This window comes from Lactuca saligna, chromosome 9 (genome assembly GCF_052625555.1).
Source record: "Lactuca saligna cultivar CGN05327 chromosome 9, ASM5262555v1, whole genome shotgun sequence".
In the NCBI taxonomy this organism is placed as follows: Eukaryota; Viridiplantae; Streptophyta; class Magnoliopsida; order Asterales; family Asteraceae; genus Lactuca; species Lactuca saligna.
In genome coordinates this window covers 172,724,552-172,747,424 of record NC_136425.1, presented here as the reverse complement: position 1 = coordinate 172,747,424, position 22,873 = coordinate 172,724,552, and the positions used below count along the sequence as shown (strand labels likewise).

General features: G+C 36.4%; 2 protein-coding genes across 2 annotated transcripts; both read right to left on the bottom strand.

The window, feature by feature from the left end:
- Window positions 1-8,198: 8,198 nt before the first annotated feature.
- Window positions 8,199-10,117, bottom strand: LOC145017670 (uncharacterized). The gene is made up of 5 exons (XM_078975662.1): window positions 9,879-10,117; window positions 9,348-9,490; window positions 9,123-9,252; window positions 8,816-9,007; window positions 8,199-8,610 (listed from the first exon to the last, which is right to left on the bottom strand). Exons 1-5 carry the CDS (start codon window positions 10,026-10,028, stop codon window positions 8,398-8,400), a joined length of 828 nt encoding a protein of 275 aa, XP_078831788.1. The 5' UTR covers window positions 10,029-10,117; the 3' UTR covers window positions 8,199-8,397.
- A 7,909-nt stretch (window positions 10,118-18,026) lies between these two features.
- LOC145017887 (uncharacterized) lies at window positions 18,027-22,515 on the bottom strand. Its single transcript, XM_078975841.1, has 5 exons — window positions 22,382-22,515; window positions 21,985-22,127; window positions 21,736-21,865; window positions 21,439-21,630; window positions 18,027-18,457 (listed from the first exon to the last, which is right to left on the bottom strand). The coding sequence occupies exons 1-5, from the start codon at window positions 22,427-22,429 to the stop codon at window positions 18,251-18,253; spliced, it is 720 nt and encodes a 239-aa protein (XP_078831967.1). The 5' UTR covers window positions 22,430-22,515; the 3' UTR covers window positions 18,027-18,250.
- Between the last annotated feature and the right edge of the window lie 358 nt (window positions 22,516-22,873).

The window sequence follows — 22,873 nt, the reverse complement described above, 5'->3', positions numbered from 1 at the left end:
CAAACCTAGAAATGAATGAATCCTTTCCCAGACTAAAATAATCCCTTGTAGAATACCAACATCTACCCATCCTGAAATCGGTAGTCTCGAATTGATCAGACTCCCTGGCAGACCGCCCATACTGTAATATTGCTAATTCCAATCCAATTGACCAAAGGAATTAGATAATCCTTCAAGAAAAGACCCATCATGATAATAATAGCTTCATGAAAATACTAAACCATGCGAGATAAACTAGGAGATAAAACCTTTGATGCTGAACAAGACACTGCTTCCTTGAACTACATAATCAATATAGCACTGCTGAAATTCCAAAACCCCATACTTTCCTGACCCTTACACATATAGAACCAAACCAAAACATAATCACAAGAGCCTGATCTACCTTTGAAACTGAACCCATCCTTTAACTCCGAATCCTTCAACTAATACCCTTGGCATGCATATTCCTTAATTCATATCCCACTAAAATGAGGACCTTGCACACAAATACTTGCGATTTCTAATACGAGTTCCCATCAAGAACCAACTTCGTACATAACTTATAACCTGAGATCTAAGGATCTACACTTGCATTTCACCTGAAACCTTTATGATTCACCACAACCCCTCACTAAACTGGGATATAGATATTACCAAACCATCACTGAGACTACCAGTCTTATACCTGGTCCAGCCACCAGATTCCCAGGAGTGCAAATGACAAGGCTACCAACATAAACATCCCTCTGCGCCATTCACTGACCACACACTCAATCCGGTAAACCAAGATCCAACACCTTGACCCAACGGTCTCTACTAGGTCGCATATGTAATTCCATATAGATACAGGCATCGTCCATAGGTCTCACCCAAACTATATCATAAAGCACCCCCCCCCCCCACAGATCCCGCCCATCTAGAGCTACACAGGCTCGAATCCGCCGCAGAACCCAATAGTCCTCAACCTAAAACAAATAAATACTCCTCGACAATCCCGAATGTTGTGCCCAAGGCACAAATTGATCCTCCTTTACACTCATGACCACCTCCAATGACAATCTACCTCAAACTGGTGAATGCAACGATCCCATCACAGTATTACAACACTTCTAACCAACCATGGTCTTACCAAACCTAACCCATCACAACCCCATGCATCATAAGCCGAAACCTACATCCAACTGCATCCAATGAGGTGTTCGGGTCATGCTTCGAACCCCAAATCCTTCATCATACAAGAACATGCAATAAGACTCTAACACAACCCTCCACCTGGAGCCATCAACAAGCTTGTTATTCATAACAAAAGAGTTTCTTGAACTTCCAACTTACACAACTTCAATCCAAATGGTAACTTGGGTCATCTCTCCTCCTAACTGGGATACGAAACTTACCCTAGATTCACACCCAATCCAACTCCCGGAAATTTCTGATCGATACTACCCCACTTTGACTTGTCAAAGCTCTCCAATTCCATGAAACGTGATGGATTCCCAACCCATCTTATCTTCGTACTGCTGGGTTTTCTATACTACAACATCCTATGGAGCACATACAACCCTAAATGCTTTGGATCTATGTTTTCTCTAATTATACATTCAATATTGTTTCCAAAGCATTAAGCCTACAACTAGAATACAATTGACATAAACAACATAAATACTAGTTAGGAGTTTACCTCTTATATAGCTTGTAGAACTTGTTAAATTTGGCCTTTAAGAACTTAGCATCCTAAGTGTGATGCCTCAAGCAGTTCACAACACACCTAGGACAAAGGAGAACTTGAGAGAGATGTTGCTAGCTCCAAAATCAGCTCTAATGAACTCCAAGAACTCTAGTTACCAATTTTGGGTACTAAGGGAGTCCGTTTTTAGTGTGGCAAAGTCTAGGGTTACATCCATGCAAACCCTAATGCCTATGACCTTTCATATTACTTAGGCTCCATGGGTTAAACCTCCATAGACAATCCATGGACTACCATATTAGTTTAGCCCATCCTAAATAACAATTGGCCCACACTATAAGAATCATTGGTTTACCAAATCAATCCCCATATATTTAATTAGGCTCTTTTGATCACATAATTAATTCCAAATTAATTCTAGATCAATACTTATTAAATAATATGATTTCATATTAATATATTATAACTTAGTGATCCACTAATCTACATGTACATCACTTCTCCAATTCCTTCCGATTGCGATATCCCCTCCCTAACTCGAGATATAACGATTTCCGACCATCACAGAGACCCCGATCTCGCCCCTGGTCTGACCACCAGGCTCCCAAAGACTCAGTTGGTAAGCTTACCTAAACCTAAGAACTACTCTACGTCATGCTCTAAAAAGGGAATACTATGGCTCCCTGTAGTTACATAATTCTCTCTTATTAACTAATGAGTGCTACGGCTCCCCGCAGTCTTAAGACACTCCCTCACTGACTCATGATTGCTATAGCTCGCTACAGTCTTACCATAGTCTCTCTTTCTCTCTTTCTCTTTCTCTCTCTCTCTTTGACTCGTGGTTGCTTCGGCTCCCCGCAGTCTTACATCACTCTCTCGCTTGCCATGGGCTAACCCCATAGTTTTCCCTAATAATCCCAAGTGATTACGCCCGCCTGGATCCCTCCACTCTCTTATCACCCTACAATCTCATCATTATACCATCACCATAATGCGTTCACTAAACTCATGCTTTGCGATCCATCATGGACAGGTGCACACACCCACCCAGATTAAGTAACACTAGCCCTGACAACAATCGCCGCAACAAAGCACTTTCCCTCAATACAATTTACATTCTTGGACAATCCTCATCCGATGACAATTAGTTGATGGGTTCCCACTGGGACAATAACCACTCGATACTCCACTTGCCGCCTCAAAAACCCGAGTCTCAAAATAATCCAACATGTTAGGGCATTATACTCGGATACCTCGATACACCATCATAAAATCTCACGCAAGCTTGCCATTACCTCGGATCTTTGGCTTTCACCAATCGAAACCCTTGAAGAACTTCAACTCATAATTGAATTTAGGAGGAATCGCAGGTGATTGAGAAAACGTCAACGACAATCCGAAATCCTAAACTCTATTGATCAATCCCATGCGAAACTACTCATAATGATGCTAAAGTTGATTGACAAATTAACTGTTGCCCCTCCCGGGGTATAGATAACAATCTATACATCAAACTAAAAAATTTCAACAATCGAAGCTGGACCTCAACGAACCCACCACCTCGAACTCAACCATTGAAAACTCGAAGATACCCTAACCCACAGCTACTAGCCGTGGATACACTCGTTCTTTCCTGAACACATACAACATGCATCATCTTGCTCTGCACCTTGCCTCATCCACCATTAATCCCATGTCTCATATGTCTTTACCGCAGATCCCCATAACCAAATCTCCTAACCGCAACTTAAACATATTGTCGATCCTCTCAATAGAATACCCAGTTCTCCCCCACTTAGGGCTTGAACCATCGCCCAAAGTCATACCCAAACAACCACACTACAGACTGGCTCTCCAGATGCATCATTCCCGACTCAGGAGACGTACCACGCAGCACTCGATGACTTTCTGGAAAATGACCAAATAACTCCAAGTACCCCGAACCCCATGTGAAAACCTCAGAATCCTCCCAATGTGACTGCCTCCAGTCACCCAGAACCTCGTCCGGTTGCACATGCAAATATTTTTACGGTCCTAGAATAGCCCCATCTCCTTTCTTGGAGATAATGGACTATCACACACTTCATTCTCTGAATCCTCAACCATCACCCCACTTTAAGAATCAACATAGCACGGGAGACCTTATTCTCACCACGAAAGCTGTCATCCTGATATACTCCTCTCGTTTTCCTGAAATAGTTGCTGATATACGGCTTACCAAATTCAAACAAGGCATACTCAAGCCCTCATTGGTCACAGTCCCCACTAATGACTCCTTCCCAACATAAGAGTGTAACCTAATGATCTCATACAACAAAAATACTCTTGATGTCAATATCGCAACTACCTAGTGCCCTACGGGGTCTTCCTTTAATCTCTAGCATCAGAAGCTCACTCACCCATCCTCTCAAAATGGGAATCAGGGACAATATAATTCTTAATATAAAACTTGACATCACATGCCATCGCCCGACCACTCAACTCAAACTGCAATCCTCCACGATGCATCATCTCCATCCCCTATTTGAGTCTTCCGACTCCAAGTGGCACCTCACCAGTCAAAACCCTCGAGATCTAAACTCAAAATTTCCCACCCAGGGCAAACTCCATTTAAGCTCAACCGACATGGCCCTCTGGTCCCACGATCTCCCATATCAACTCCCAATTTGAATAATCACAACCGGATAATGGATAAAGGCGAAAACACACTCTGCTACGAATCATGGTACCCGAACCATGTCATTTCTCCTCATCCTGCTACTTAGAACCTTCAGAATTCTTCATGTTTCGAGTATGGGTCCTCTGCTTTCAATAGTACAGGCCCATACTACCTACCACATCTACCCATACTTTCCACACAGACCGTCTCGGATTTTCTAAGAAGCTGCTCAACCTTCTCAATCACCATTCCCAATACACATGTTCGCTTCCAGCAAATACATACCTCAAAACAGCGTACTCCTCAGATTAGAATTACTCCCTAGTTCTCACACTTCTCTTCCATCAGCTGTTGAAGAACTCCTCGTGATGCCAACCATCTACCTCCTGAATATCGTCATATTCACTTAGTAGCCGACTCCCATCATTCGAGAGTTCCACAAAGCACAAAGCAAGCAGCATTCGGGCATCGAAGAACCAGCACATGAAACCACTCTAGCATACCACTCCACTCGCTCTTCTCATAACTCAAAAGGCATCACCGAACTCAGGCAGTCTTACCTCTCGTGGATCTCTAACTACTCTCTCAGTAGATTCCTCAAATACTCGTCTAGGTATCTCTCCTAGATTACTCCTCGACTCAAGACTCCCTCTAAAAGATTCCTGCTAGATACTTCTACTCAGTACATACAGAGCAAATAGCAGATAATATCAATTAATAGCATCCCCTAGGCTAAGGCATCATGAATCAGTCAACTCTAGCCCTAATTTCTGAAATACCTAGCCTATCATCTAGCATGCAACTCTAATATCTCATAAATATCTCATAATACAATCAAATAATGGTATTTTGGGAAATCACCATTTGGGCTCGAGGTGATTGTATACACTGCTCCATCTCGTTTCCTCTTTAAAAAATCTTTCTCGTTTTTAAAAAAAAATAATTTATTTTTAGAAAATTTTCTCAAATCCTCAATTTGAGTTCATACATACCCGAGAGCACATCCAAATCCCTCAAACCAAGGCTCTGATACCAACTTGTAACACCGTAAATTTTTGCACAGATTTTTCATTTTTAAAATCACATAAATGACATCAACACTTTCCACAAAATCTCAATATATCATTTATCAACAACACGTGTTCATAATTATTTGAATAAAATCCAGGATCGTCGAAACACAACTCTACCTCATGTGTACAATCAAGTCGGCGCCTTCCTATGATCTTGAGAAGTACCTGAAACACATAACACATAACATGGTAAGCACGAAGCTTAGTGAGTTCCCCAAAATACCACACACAAATAATTAGCCTCTCATGGTTATATCTCAATAAGGACCCTCCGGTAATGTGTCTCAGTGAGAAGCCTCTTTTTCTCACAAACTCGGGTCGGACTCTCCAGTTCGGTACCTCAGTGAAGACCCTCTTGTCTCACAACTCGGGTGGGACCCTCCGGTCCCAACTCAATAAGGCTCAGAATAATATAGCATATGTCATAAAGACAAAATTGCATAATATCACATAACTGAATATGAGCACATAGGATCAACATATACACAGAATAATATAACTGCATAAGTTACAAAGATAGTATGCACGATAACACATATCACAGTATAAACAATTAAGACCCTCCAGTCAATAATGTACCAAGACCCCTCGGTCAATAATGTACCAAGACCCTCCGTTCAATAATGTACTAAGACCCTCCAGTCAATAACACGAATAAGACCCTCCGGTCAAACATAAATTACCACACATGTAAGTATAGTAACAAGACTCACCTCGAATGGCGGATGGCGGACAGATCCTATAAATGTTGATGTTGTACTCCAGCCTCTAACACTGAGCCAAACCCACAATTAACCACATTAGGATCTAAAACCAAACCTTCACATATTAGGTCTAAATATGGTCCACCAACCCGTCCCATAAATAACCCAATCCCATTGGGCCCACCAAGGCCCAATACCAAATGGGGTCACAAAGGTCCACTAATAGCCCAACTATGGCTCAATTTTTCAAATTCGGCCCAAACCCTCATATGGGCCTTACCCTAAAGCCCATCTATATATTCTAGTCCACATGATTGTTCTCGGATGGCCCATCAATAGCCCAATCACCAAAGCTCAACTCAAGGCCCAGGTAAAATTAGGGTTTTCACATAAAAGGACAATTAGGGTTAAGTGTTTCTTACTGAACCCATTAAGTCTGTCACTCTACTAGGCCATTCACATAATGAAGTCGGACATAATTCACAATATCAATCTAACAATCCAACCGCGAGTCCCGGTAAACTCCAAACTAACAAACCCAAAATTAGGGTTTTCTAACCTAATCACGAAGCAGCCCAATCCAAGATTAAATGTTTAGGTCCATTAGGGTTCCACTAGGCCATGCACCACCCACTGCCACCTCCGACAGTGGTGGTCGGTGGTGGCTCACGGCGGCAGGCGGCGACAGTCACCATTTCCAAAGGTGGTGGTGGTGGTGGTGGTAGTTCCTGCCCAAAAAAGCATAAACAACCTCACACATAATATATATACACATACAGCCACCTCCCACGGTCACTGGTGGCGGAAAAGGGTGGCAGAAAAATGGCAAAGGGTGGTAGCCACCACCTAGAGGTGGTGGTGGTGGATTGTTCCAATTAATAACTCGCATATAATACCAAAAACGTTGAGAATAACCTATATACTTGCTCATACTCGTATTCAGCCACCTCACGGTGGCTGCCATTACTAGAATGGACAGAAAACGGAGGCCATAAGGCCACTGGCGGCAGCGGCGACGTCCCACGGCGTTCAACCAATAAAAATGAAGAAGAAGAAAGAAGATGGGTTGCGTTTAGACTTACCGACAGCTTCCCATTCGCTTACACCCAGCACAACGACAAATCAACACTTCAACACTCGGCCTCGGTGGTTCATTCGACTGTCACAACGTCTCCGACATTAGGGTAGCGTTTTCGGCGACAAGGTGCTTGTTGGCGGAGGGTGGTGCTCGGTCACGACAGGGGCGGTGGCTGAAGGTGCTACAATTTGATGGTGGCGGCCGATGGTATAACGATTTAGGGTTAGGGTTACTTAATGAAACAACGACCACCGGGAATGGAAGGCACGGTTAAAGTCCATTCAAACTATTAACGGATTTGGTAATCCTGGTCCCTCCCCTTCACAATCTTCTTAATTCAAATCCAAAATTTACGATTTAACCCTTGCCTTCTGAAATCTCTTTCAAATCAAGTCCAATACTTACCAAACACACCCTAACTTCTAAAAATCTTTACAAAATACATCCTTAAATTACACTTTGACCCCCGAAGTCTAAAATATATCATTTGGCTCCTCAACACCAACACCACGCTAAATATTATTTACTTTAGGACTAATATTCATTTATAAATCTTTATCTACTTATCTGTTCAATAAACAAGATGTTACACAAGGCAAATCAATGATGCGTTAATAGGGATTAAAAAATGTGACTTTTCAATTTCGGGTTTGGTCTTTTTGACCCGATTAAGCCGTTATTTGGATAACCCGAAAACCGAATAAACATAATATAGATACCCAAAAACCTAATCGAATTATTTATTACGGACTAATTTGGTTCGGTTTGGATTTTCATGCCAAATTCTCATCCCTATTCATAACACTTGTTTTTGTTGAATTAAGAAAAGTTTAGTGTGAAGGGATCGTTTATACAAGTCAAATTCCGTTCTATTGGAGCTAAGAATGTTGGAATAAAGATTGAGAACGAGGATGTAATGTTGTTCATGTTGCTCTCTTTGCAACCATCACATTCAAACTTTTGTAAATTCTTATGTCGTGGCCTTGTGGGCATGGAAATCATTATTATGTTAGCAAAATTTACCACAAATGAAATTTTGATCTTGTACTTAAAATGAGATCTCTAACATTAACATCAAACATAACCACAAATGAAAATTTGATCTTACAAACCAACACCACACAACTTTTAACAAAACTTACCAAATCCTTGATTATATCCTAAAATAGTGTTTAGGTTTTGTAATTATTATTACTACCTCAATTATATGATTAAACTCAAGCTGATAAATAACGATTCATCCAAGATTGGAAACGAGACCACGCCTCGTCAGCAGGATCAGCTTCAGTTTGATCTATCATTCCCAAATTCTTTCTCCTTTCCACACCTTCAGGAGAAGTGTTCATAAATGCATGTGTTACTCCAGGATAAATATATACCTCATATGGCTTTCCTGATGCCTTCAGTTTTTCCTCCAAAGCTTTAGCAGTCTACAAAACAAAACCAAAAGCACAATATCAAAAAGGGTAATTTGGTCATTTACTGTATTTAGCATTACACCACTTATTTTTTTTACTTCTTTACTCTTCACCCTCACTTCCTTTTCACTATGAACTATTTCAGTTATTTCTAGCTAATGTCATTTCTATTCAAGATAAATTTCAAACAAAAGGGTAAAATGGTCATTTATCATACCTTAACATCCGAAAATCCAACAATGTTGTCAAGTTCTCCAAAATGAGCTTGTACAGGTACTTTAATGTTGGCAGGATCTGCAAGTTCATTAGGAGGAACTCCATAAAATGCAACAGCAGCATCAACCTCAGGGACTAAAACAGAACTTGCAATAGCAAGAGCACCACCCATACAATATCCAGTCACACCAACCTACATCAAATCATCAATCACCACATCAAAATTAACTAAAAACTACATTTACTATTTTCTTGAATTAACATCGAGTAAAATACTAAAATCGTTGTTGTATTTAAAGTATATAAACCTTCTTTGAGCCATTGGCCTTGAGCCAGTTAACTGAAGCTTGAATGTCCTTTACAGCACCTTGCCAATCAAGACCATCCATTAAATGTTGTGCTTCTGCAGCATCAAGACCAACTTTTCCTCTGTATAAACTGAAATCATGGAAGATGATTTGATTTATTGATTATAGATTATAGAAGAAGATGGGAAGTAAAAGATTATAATTAGAAGTGTTTTGATAGTTTACTCGGGTATAAGTGTTTTGTATCCAGGGTCAAGTTTGGAAATTTTGAGGGCGTGATTCTTGATTTCGAAATCAACTCCCCACCATTCCTGAAGAACAACGATTCCAGGTGCGTCTTCTTTTCCAACCACATATGCATCAAATGTCTGCAATGAAGAGATAGATGTGTAACTTCAAGGTCAACGAATCGTACAAGAAAGGCAGAAGGAACGAACACTAGTATGAGAGTGAACTTGAATAAAGTAGCAAGCTCAAAAATATTGATCAAATCTATAGAATAACAATCTAATGGAGTTGCACGATTAGATCAAAGGATCATCATATGCATCAGACTAAGCATGCGCACGATTAGAACAAAGAAATCGTAGTATGATAATGATTAGGGCAAAGAAACCATCATATGTATCATAATTTGACAGCTCGTAATCGTGGACAAACAATTTAAAAGTAATCACTCAATAGACAACTGCTAAACTTCTTATCCACAGAGAACAAAGGGCGTTTCAATGGATAAAGGAAATACGAAAAACTTACGGTGTCGTCTCTTTGAATCTGAATCTTCTTGATCTCGGAAGTAGCCATGGATCGAATCTGAAGGCGAGCAAATGAGGGAGTGAGAGTTCTGCTTACAGCTTTTGAGTTGAGGGTTTTTGAGAAGACTCGGGAATAATTGAGCAGTGCCATTGAGTTTGAACTTTTCTACTTCGATTCGATGGCTCAGCGACTCGCTGCTCACCGACCGATGATTTTATTTCTATTTTTTTAATAAGACCTCGACAAGATATGACTTTTGGGTTTTTATTAGGGGTGTTCACGGTCCGGTTTTTTCGGTTTTTAGGTAAAACCGAAGCCAAACCGTTAGTAACGGTTTTTGTCAAGCGAAAACCAAAATCAAGCCATTAAAAATTAAAACCGAACCAAACCAAGCCGTTACTAACGGTTTGGCTCCGGTTTGGTTTCACGGTTTGGGCTTTTTAGGCCCATTTTAGTCGAGCCCATTAGACTAATTTAGAAAAAATAAAATAAAAAATATTGCACTATTAAAGGTATTAAACCGAGCGGTGCGTGCTCCCTAGAGTGAATATATGTTATGCGTGCTCCTTCAGGAGTTCAGGTGAACTGGATGGTATATGTTTTGTTATAAAAACATTAAAGTTTAAATATTAATACAAATAAGGAGAAACAAAATGATTAAAGAATAATTTAATTTATTATATTGGGAACCAATCAAGCTGAAGTCTATGTCTCTGTGATATAGAATTGATGGATGTCCACCCACCCCTTCAACCAACCTACCATCCTGGCTGCATTTTCAAATTTCAAATAAAAAACAAGTAAATAAATATCTATGCAAATAATCGTGTAAAATATAAGACTACACTACAAGTGTAGGATATATAAGAAAATGGGTCATACAAGGATATTTATAAAGATTTGATTAGTATCAATTTTCTCAATTACTTTTTTAAACATCATTTATCATAAAGAAAGGAAAAAAAAAGGAGGGGGAGGGGGGGGGGGGGGGGTGGACGTACTAGCTTTCCTGATCTGATGAGGAAGTATTGGAAGATCCATCCCAGATTTATTCAAAAGAATAATATTTATTTACATTAGCAACCAATGACTCCTGATGATGTAAAAGATTAACAAATCATTAGCTTTCACAAAAACATATGTAAAGTTACAAATATACGTGATGAATAACACACCTAATTTTTTCTTTTGAAATAAGATCCTCCTGAATGTTGATAGTTGCCATCTAAAACAAGAACAATTTCTTCTTTCTCAAATACTTTTTGAACAAACATCTAAATCTACATCCATTTGAGTATGAATCAGATTATCAATCATATTTGCTTAGAAGCTAGAGGCTTAGAGCTCAGATCAAGATAAAAAAACGATTTGTTTAGAAAGGAAGAACGAGAAGCGAACCTGCAAGCGGAGCTGCTCTCTTCTGAACGAGAAGCAAACCTATAGTCGGAGCTGCTGCAGGCCGTGTCAAGGTGTAGTCGGAGCTGTTGCAGGTGGCAACGAGGTGTAGAGGAACTGAAGAAGCGAAGAACAACGAAAGGGAAATGGCTTCAACTCTTCTGAGTTCACTCCTGAGCTTGCGTCTTTTGCGATTAGGTTAAGAGCAAGAAAAACTTACTTCCCGTCTTTGGATTGTGGGATAGTTGGATTGGGCTTGGACTTCACAAAAGAAACCACAATAGAATGACTGGGTTGTGATAATTAAATGTGGTTGGTTTTAATTTTATTATTTATATATAAAAATTAATATATAATACAACAAAATATAATTACATATAAAAAATAAATAATATATATAAAAAACTTACGGTCCGGTCCGGTTTTTATACGGTTTGAGATCTTCAAAACCATAAGCCAAACCGTTCACTACGGTTTGAAAAGTTCGAAACCGCAAGCCAAACCGTAAAGAAAAATACAAACCGTAAAACCAAACCGATGACCGGTTTGGCCGGTTTCACGGTTTCAAACCGAGCCACGAACACCCCTAGTTTTTATTCAACTGAACTGTGTCGTTTTCAGCATACTTGTTTTTATTGAAAGTACAAACTAAAATTAATCATTTATTTTTTACAAAAATTGTAAAATAGTCTATGGTTTTTTAGAACCCCCAAATAAATATATATTAAATAAAAGAAACCCAACTCTAGCATGATGTTAGAGAGGGAGAAGTAAAAAGCATAGATACAAAGACAACTTAAGTACAAGAAAAAAGATCGATACACCAAATATTCTTCGGTTCATTTTCTTCCGGTTATTTTTCAGAATTTGATCCAAGTGAATACTAATGACTGTATGTTTATTGGGTGATATTCGCCGGTTGTTAAATATTATAATGTTTCTTTCTTTTCAGATAATCCACAAGGTGTCGTAGACAATGATTTGAAGGATACTTCTCTTCTTTGGACAATTACCCTAGGATGCAGCAAAATCAATAATTTCCGTTATTGTACTGAATTGAACAACTTGTAAACCACACCACTTAAATTGAATCCAAAAACTGTTTAATTTGTGGATTTGGTTTTTATTGATAACTTTTGTTGTGGAATTGGTTATTAGACTTAACAACCATCTGTTTTGGTTGTTATTCCACCCCATGTGCACCTTACGTGAGGTATATTTGTTTTTTCACCTACCATTTCATTTATTAGCCGAATATGCCATCCCATATGAACGCTAATTCAAGAAACAATCCATTGTTTTCCCTTTCTTCTCCAATCCACTCCGATAATCACTTTGTTTCTCATCTCCGACATTCACCTCTTCAACACTGGCATCATAAGCCCTAAGCACCGACTCATGGCATCCTCATCTAATATAAGGTATTACACTACAATTTATGTCACTTTCATTCATATTCATACACTAAAGATAATAAAACATCGATTATATTACATTCATTCACAAAAAATGTTGAATCTTTTACAGCAAAAAAAAACCTTAACCCCTTACCAAAAAAACATCACAAGCTTAAACCTAACAAGAATATTAAAAGTTGCAATCTTGAGGCTTAATGTCGGACCCTATCAAGATGTGTCATACGATCATTCAATCATTGTCCAACTACCTCCAACAGACTGTTGAGGGCCAAAAGGAGCTCGGTATCTTTAACTTGAGATCTGGAGATGTAAAATTGTGCGATAAACCCATTGATGAAGTATGGGAAGCCTTTGAGCTACTCCAACATATTACCTTCCTCTTAAAGTTTGAGTTTATCTCCTTGAACCTTATTAAAACTTTTTTTATGTTTCTCATGTCCTTCGATATATCATACTCAATTTCAGGGATTAATGCTAACTGGAATTGAATGCTTGACGTCATTTCTTTGTTGTGGATTTGTTTTAGAGAACTAGGTTTTGTTTGAAACTTGGAAATATGATTAGCTTTTTCTAGGTGTGGTTGCTTATATGGATAATTTAGGCTACTATCATTTAAGTACTATGACAAATGAAAGGGTGATGCTAATAAGACACCCCTTAGACACCCTATAATCATTTTTATAAAAAATCAACCTATAATCAACTTCTTGTAATCATCTTTTTCGGAAAACAATGCAATTTCAACCAATAAAAATATTTCAAACATTAATTAGGGTTGTCTAAATGGTAAAATAGGGTGTCTTATTAGTCAACCCCCAAATGAAAAGACCCCTAATTTGTAATCAACGTCTTAATTAATTTCTTAGGTGGTAATCATGAAGCCACGTATAAATCCTTGTAATTATTACATTTCCCAGATAGTAATCCCAAAAAATGGGTGAATTTGGCATTATTGCTATGACATTGAGAAAACCCATACTTTGTTTTCAAGATATTAATAAATGTGTAGAATTTTATTTGTGTTGTTTAGTAATCATATAAACAAAAGTGTATGTATAATTTGGGTTTATTAAAGCTAAGTGCATATATATATATATATATATATATATATATATATATATATATATATATATATATATATATATATATATATATATATATATATATATATATATATATATATAAAATAGACTCACACCAGAAAGAATACATGTAACATATTGCAAAATTTTCTACCATGCAGGTCAACTAACTTATATAAATGAGGTTAGATTTTAATGTTGAAAAGTTGTGTCTAAATTATCATGGGGAGAGTATGGTCAAACAGTTCAAAGCTATGAAGAAGAAACCTAAAATCAGCGTAAGGACTAAATAATTTTTCTATCTTCATGAAGAAAACGAGTCTGACTTAAAGGTGAAGGATTTAATTGATGAAGTTATGGAAAGTATAGAGAAGCTGAGAATTCTTGACTATTTGTGGCAAACTATAGGTCGAGCTAAAGATAGGTCAAGGTGTATGTAAGGCCTGTAGATCAGAGCTAGTCAATTTAGAGACAATAAGCGTCAAAAATGATTTTTTGATGGAAGATTATTTAGAAACAATAATCTTAACTAAGTTATAGAATATTTTACAAGGATTTCGTACATATAAAGAACGGCGAAATCCGAGTTATAATGAAGAAGTTATGACCTGTCGAAGTTTCGCGATAGAACCGGCACTACGTTGAATGACGTAAAAAGTGAATTTATGTTAGAGAAATATTTAGCCTTAGAAATCTAAATGAAAGTCGTAGAGTTCGTTAAACCGTGAGCGTGCATAAAAAGAACGTCCGAATCTGACTTCGTATGAGGAAGTTATGATTTTTCTAAGTTTTGACTTAGCGGTATGCAACCCGAATACTCGATTTGAGATCGAACGGTTTTTAGCTGAAACAATCTAAACGAAAATCAAAGATCTTGTTGATATTAGTGCAACGGTAAAAAGACAGATGAAAACGAACGTCGGATGAAGAAGTTATGAATTTATAACGGGGTTTTCTTGTCCCGGCTTACTAAAAATAAAGTCAAAACTAGCCGATAGAGTTGAAACAAAAGTTGTAGAGCATAGTCTCACCTACGCGTGGATATAAAGAACGTCGAAAACGGAGTTCGTATGAGAAAGATATGAATTTTTGAAGTTTATTAAATAACTAAAATATTAAATTTAATTTCGATATTATCCAAAGAGGGGGGGGGGGGGGGGGAGTCAACGACCTTATCCAGGTTACGCCCAGCGTAACTAGAGATTACGCCCAACGTAATCCTTCTTCCAGCACCCTATAAATAGATGTTGAGGGCTGCCGAGTTTTGGTGCTCCATTCTTCCATTTCTCTCGCGTTTTTACCTCGTTTTGCATGTAAGAAATACCTCGAATCCCTGGTATCATTCCCGATACCCAAAGCGAGTCCCGAGGCCTCGAAGATTCTGAGAAGTGAAATTCCCGAGCCGAAGCTCTGCCCGCAAGAAGCCAGGTTTTTGTGAAGATCTTCCAGATCTACCAAAGAATACTACTTTTACAAGCCGTAGTGTTGTCCGAGCATCATCTAATCAAGTAAGTGTATAGTTACTTTCTTCTAACACATAAATATTAAGTATTTGCTATGAAATACGTGCTATGTGTTAATAAGTTGTTTTTTTATCTGAGATGAGTGTTCAATACGAAGTATTGACTATAAAATACGTGATATATGTTAATAAGTTGTTTGTTTTATTTGAGATTGGTGTTGAATGCAATGTTTGGTATAGGTTTTAAATAAGTTAAACTGTGTATGTGTTTTATATCTACTATTATATTGGGGAAAATATAGGTAGATAAATGATGAGGTGCGAAAGATGATTAAGAATAATATTGGCAGATGCACCAATAGTGAATGTAATAATACTTGCAGATGCGCTTAGGAATAATTTTGGCAGATGCACCAAATAGAGAATGTCATAATACTAGCAGATGCTCTTAAGGATAATATTGGCAGATGCACCTAATAATGAATGTCGTAGTCCTGGCAGATACGCTTAAACGATAATGTCGACAAATGTACCTAAAATAGAATGTCATAATGTTGACAGATTCACCTAATAGTGTATGTTGTAATCCGAGCAGAGGCGCTTAAAGGATAACCTTGGCAGATGCACCTTGTGTAGCGATGGATTTTGTGTCAATTCCTTATGTCAATTCTTAGGAATGAATGATTGAAGGATAATTGATTCTTAGGGTAAAACATTAAGAATTAAAGAAGATAAGAGGGATGGGTAATTGGGTTGATTATTTAATGATTAAATATAATAATTATATTATTGTGGGTTGAAAACCATATATGCTCACCAGGCTCCCAAGTCTGACCCTATCAGTTTTCTTTGTATCACATGTATCAATACGAAGACTTATTTTACTGAGAGATTTATGCAGATGTAAATCATTAGTGTAATTAAATGTAAGTTCTGTTTATGCTTATGTGTCTTTATTGGAACATGACATCCCGAGATTTTGTTATATAATGAAAATACATTTTTTTTAAGAAATGCTTTTGATAAATTCATATCATATTTTGTTTTGTGAACAAATTCTGCAACCGTTCTCTTTAAAAGATTACTTTGATTTTAAAAACAAAGCATAAACAAATCGGTCTTTTTTTACCGTGAAATTGGGAATGTCACAGTGTATATAGTTTGATGCTTGTTAAGTTTCTTTTGATGTCATTTGATGTTTTTGTTATTTGTACTTGTTTGTTGTGTTTTAAAAACATCAGTATTATATGTAATTTTCTTAACTAATTACGGTATACTCTTTTGGTATTATATAAAGTAAAACATATGTATTTTGTGTGGTATTGTTATTTATGTACTTTGTTTAACAAATGGTGTGGAAAATATGTATGCAAGGCATGTGAAAATACAAATATACCTTACATGAGGACCAAATCCATCAAATATCAAATTCTCAAGTATGAAAGTTTTTGGATTCAATCCAATGAAAATCGCAAACCACATGGACCAAATTGTAATTTTCTCTTTATTTGATTATAGATACTAATGGTATATTATAAAGTAGGTGTATATCCATTATTGTTAATTTTTTTTTATCAGATACATATTTTAAAATAAATATGTTATTGGAATTTTAATTATAATTAATAATACTTATATTGTCATTTTATTTATATTATAAAATAAATACATATTAATATCATATTGTTTTATGATATTTATTTATATTTGGTATGTGAATTTTTTTAGGAACAACTAACACGTGGTTTACATGTGAATAAAATTAATGAATAATGACTTTAAGGATAATCAACTTTAGATTTTGTATATATATATATTTAATTATTAAGTTTATTTTTGTGTTCGATCTATAATTAAACTTATTCAAATTATTCAAAAAGAAAACATCAACTATTGTCTCTTTGATTATTTTGTCATACCCTTGTACGCCTTTATGTTTCAATATAATCAAACTGTTAAATATTTCAATTTTTGGGACCCTATCTATAAATCTTTTACTTAAATGTTTGTTCATTGATTAAATGACTATTTAATGTTGTCAATACGAGGGTAATTTCAGTTGGGTGGACATTTTAGACAGGTCAAAAAGTTAACACAATACAGTGAATACACCATCTTGTAAAACTACTATTAATTTGTCGACTACTACCACCGTTTCGAAAATATTGGTTCCGGTACTCAAATTGGAGTTACAACATAGGAGACTACAAAGCTATGTAGAACTGTAAATACCCAACCATGTACCCATAACTATGTCTCATATCTATGAGTTTCATGTATAAAGTGGTGTTTAATGGGTTGAGAATGATGGGGTACATGGTTATGTCATTGAGGAGTCACATAATTTCATCATGATACACAACCACATAGAGGGTAGTCCATTTCGACCGTGTGTTTTCTCCGGTAATACATAATTTGGATTATGATAAGGGGAACTAGTTCTAACGTGAAATCATTGTTCCTCCATAGCATGAGATAATCCATTAAAGAATATGCATCCCCCCATTATGGTTTTGGTGTGAAGGTTTGGGGGCTTATGCATTACAAGTAGCGGATGACAAGATTAGTTCCAATAAGTCAACTATTTTACCACAAAGTGGTTTCTTCAAAAGAGGAAGAGTTATGGATGGTTGTTATGATAAAAGAGGTGGAATCATTGCATAATTAAGAACAAGACGTTGGAGATTTGTTCACTTATGACTTACTTAAACTTAAGGGAATATAGATCATGGGTTGCAAGTTGGTGTTCAATAATAAAAAGGCTTATTTAGCTAAAGAAAATGCAACTAGGTTCTAGGCACGAGATAACATTTCTATACACACCATTTTAATATCAAATAGTTCGAGAGGGTTACACATCACATAATTGAAATGATATCAACAACTTAACGGAAATAAAAAGAAACCGATTTTACAAACAATACACACACCATTTTAGCATCAAATATACCAAATCATTGATTCCTAAGATGGTGTTTCTGTTTATTATTACCTCAATTATGATTGAGCTCAAGCTCATAAATAACGGTTCATCCAAGCTTGGAATCGAGACCATGCCACGTCAGCTGTACCTGTTATGTCTTCGTCAATCATCCCTAAACTCTTTCTCCTTTTCTCACCTTCAGGAGAAGTGTTCATAAATGCATGTGACACTCCATGATATAAATGTACCTCATATTGCTTTCCCGATGCCTTTAGTTTTTCTTCCAGAGCTTTCGCAGTCTACAAAACAAGCCCAAAATTAACTTATAATATTACAAAGAATATAAATAGTTAGGACAAATTTGTAACAAGTTGTATTTAGTAGAAAGTTTCATTTATGACTTTTTTATATCGTGTGATCATTTACAATTTCAATTTATATCATGTCTACATAAAAACTTTATTATTATTATTATTATTATTATTATTATTATTATTATTATTATTATTATTATTCCGCATGACTTCTAGAAAGAACGATTATCAAAATTTTCATATTAAGACTACTCGAACCAAAGTGAAGGTAGGTTCTGGAAGCTTGTGGCCTCAGGAGTATACACAGTAGCCTCTCTGAGAATCCATATCGATAACAAGATCATGCCAAAATCAAGCAACTGTTGGATCTGGAATCATCTGGTACCTCGGAAAGTAAACATCCTAGCTTGGAGAGTTAGTCATGGCAGATTACCAACCAAAGAGAACTTGTTCAAATTAGGAATTGGATCCAACCCTCTATGCACCCTATGCAATCAGCATGCAGAATCCGAGAGCCATCTATTCACCACTTGCTCAGTTTCATTAAAAGTTTGGGGTGACGTTGCATCTTGGTGGCACCGGTTTCCACCGGGTTTCCAGTCGGTTATAGATTTACTTCACTGCAAAGTAAATCTTCAATCTAATGATGATCTAGGTTTACTTCATGAAGCTGTGTCCTTGGTCTTTATTTGGGTCATTTGGAGCTTTAGAAACAAAATGGCTTATTCAGAAAAATGCATCTCTCCTTCCTTTCTCATAAACGATATTCAGACCTTATCGTATCTATGGATAAATGTTAGACATAAAACTAAGAAGCTCAGATGGTTAGAATGGTGTTGCAACCCAATTCAAGAGGCTGGCCTGATGTAAAATTCAAGTAGGGGGGGGGGGGGGTTGGCTCCATTCCATTTCTTTTGGTGTCTTGGTGTATGCCAGGTAGTAGTTTAAGTGTGTGTTTGGTGTGCGTTTTTCCTTTACCTCGGGTAGACATCTTTTTTAGGCATATAACTATGCCTGGCATTCTTTCGTGTGGTTCTTTCTAGTGTGGGCTGATTTAAAATGGGATGGGGGAAAAGTTAACTTGGCGTGTGTTTTTCTCTATTCGTGTTTGACTTCTCTTGCAGTTTCCTTTCAATCTCACTCTTGGTTTTAGAGGTAGTTGCAAAACATCTTGCAGGATCTCTCAATTGCATTTATTGGAGTTGTAGAAATCCCATGAAGGATCTCATATTCGCATCTGGAGGATCGTCAAGGAACACAGAATCCGGTAGAACCTAGTCTTTTGGAGGGGTAGTTTGCTTTGAAGCACAACCATCTCACTCGTAGTACAGAACTAAACTGTCAGTGCTGCTTCAACAAAAGGTCGCCGATGCCTCAAGCACCCTAGGCGGAGAATCTGGTTGTAAACAAGTTTTGGATTCCATTTAAATTTCCTAGATCAACATTAACTTAGTCTAGGTTGTCTTATCTGCATCTATTTTCTCTCTTTCCTATTTCTTCTCATGTATGTACTGTGATTGCCCAACGTCCTGCTGGCTCTTTTAATGAATATTTTATCCTTGCCGTTCAAAAAAAAAAAAAAAAAGACTACTGATAGGGTACACACACAAAAAGAAAGTTACTTGCTTGTACAATTGTTACTCCAAACAAACACCCATACACCACTAGATGAAGGAAAAAACAATAAAGAAACAACCCCTTAAGTGTTGTTTCTATTTGATTTAATGGTAGATGAACTTAATAGGGACATACATAAAGATAGTTTTTATACGCTTTTATAAGAAAACCCATTGTTTTACTTTTTTTTCTTTAAGAAAATACTAAAAAATTTTCAAAAAACATTTTTTTTTAGAATAATCATAATTTGTGGCTATGAAACAAAGTTTGATAACCATTAGATGTTAGAATGGTTTGATTTTTGATTAAAACCAACACTGAACCGAAATTTTTGGTTTTTGATTTTGGAAATACCAAATTATCGATTTTTTTTGTAGGTTTCTTATTTTCCCGTAAAGCTTTAGGGTTGCGGTGTTCTTGTAGCCATATACATTGTTAATAAGCTTTCATCATCATGCTTAAACTTCAATATATTTCATGAATATCTTTACAAAACTAGTATATCATATTTGAGTCTAAAACACATTGGTGGTTAGCAAGGTTTGTAAAAAAAATAAAAAGAAAATTGCAAGCGAAAAAGGTCCCATAATGACAAAAAACATCAAACTGTTTTAGAAAATCGACATTTTCGTTTTTGTTTTTCGTAAAAACCAAAAAGTTTCTGGTTAATGTGGTTTTTATATAAAGGGCAGGAAAAAAAATACTAAAAAAATGATGTATTCTAAAAAAACCAAAAATTCAAAGTAAAAAACCGAAATTTTCGGTCTCGGTTTTGGTTTTAGTAAGAGATCCTTTCTCACATTTAGTGGTTAACGAAGTTTGTTCCATGGGTAGAATTTATTTTGTATATTGAAAAAAAAAATGTTTTCATAAAAAAAGATGTTTTTAAAAGTTTTTCTTGGATGATTGTTTTTAAAAGAAATTTGAATGGTTCTAAAAGAAAAAAAATAAAGTGAGGGCTTTTATAAAAGAAAAAAATAATAAAATAGCGGATTTTCAATAAAAGCTTGGTATTGTAGGGATTTTTTCTAAATATATAAAGTAGATCTTAATAAGTTAAGTGAGTGAAGGGAACATAATCCTAATCCATTTACACATCCTTTTAACCTTTTTATCCTTCAACATCACTTCTTTATTACTATAAGGTATGTGAGTTGTTCGTCGCTATTGTCATTTGCATTTTATATTAGTTCTAAACACAACGTAATTCGGTCATTTACCATCATTCATACCACCTGCGACATTTTTACTTCTTTGCTCTTTCACTCACATGTTTTCTACTACGAACTATGTGCCTTCTTTTTAGCTATCCTCATTTTTATTCATCATAAAATTTATATAAAATGTACCTTTTTGTCTGAAAATCCAGCAATATTGTCAAGTTCACCAAAATGAGCTTGTACAGGTGCTTTGATTTTAGCAGGATCTGCAAAGTGAAGAGGAGGAACTCCATAAAATGATACAACAGTAACAACATCAGCGACACAAACGGAACTTGCAATAGCAAGAGCACCACCCATGCCAAATCCAGTCACACCAACCTATATCAAATCATCAATCACCACATTAATATCAACTAAAAACTACATTTGCTATTTCATGCATTAATATCGAGTAAAATACTAAAACTATTGGTATTTAGAAACCTTTCGTGAGCCATTGCACTTGAGCCAGTTAACCGAAGCTTGGATGTCCTTTAACGCACATGGCCAATCAAGACAATCCATCAAATGTTTTGCTTCTACAGCATCATGACCAAATTTTCCATGGTATAAACTGAAATTATGAAAGGATATGATTTATTAATTATAAAAAGGGAGATGAGAGTTGAATTAATTAAGTTTATAATCACATGTTATGTTCTAGAAGCCTAGACGTAAGGTTTGATAGTTTACTCGGGTATAAGTACTTTGTAGCCAGATTCAATTTTAGAAATTCTGAGTGCATGGCTCATGATCTCAAAATCAACTCCCCACCACTCGTGAAGAACAACGATTCCGGGTGCGTCTTCTTTGCCAATCAAATATGCATCAAATATCTGCAATGAATGGATGTGTAGCTTCAAGGTTAACAAATCATCTTTCTCAAAATCGATGTTTACACAAAGCAAAACATCGAGTTTCTCTCCATTTCATCTTTCTCCTGACATTTCCTTTTTTTTTTTTTCCTTACTATAATAAACAAAAACGAATACATATACAAATGTAGAAACGCCAAAAGAAAACTACTGAATTTCTAATCAACATGGAACAAATGGCATTTCAGTAGGTAAAGGAAATATGAAAAACTCACAATATCGTCCCTGTGAATACGAATCTTCTTGAACTCGGAAGTAGCCATGGATGGAATCTGAAGGCGAGCAAAAGAGTGAGTGAGAGTTTTGGTTTGGAGTGGAGGAATTTTAAATATTGAAGGGTACTCCTAAATGCACGATTAATTTGTGTTTTGTGTAAAACTATAAACGTGTAATCAATTTAACTTGTCAAGCCCATCCCAATTATTATATCTTTGTAGGGTCGTAAGGAGAAAATTGATAACATACCAAAATAAGAATTGACTATAAATTTTGTTTCTCAATGGATTCATCCAGAGGCAGATTTTAAGGTACAAAATCCAGTTTAAGTTGATGAAGTCATAAAGGTTTCAAACAATGTTTTAAAAGCCGGTTTTTTAGTTCAACCGGTATGGCGATCGGTTCTCAGTTCAACCGGTTTAACCGGTTCGACCGTCGGGTCAACCGGTTTCTATAATTTTCATCATTTTTTCTTATTTTTCTACACATAT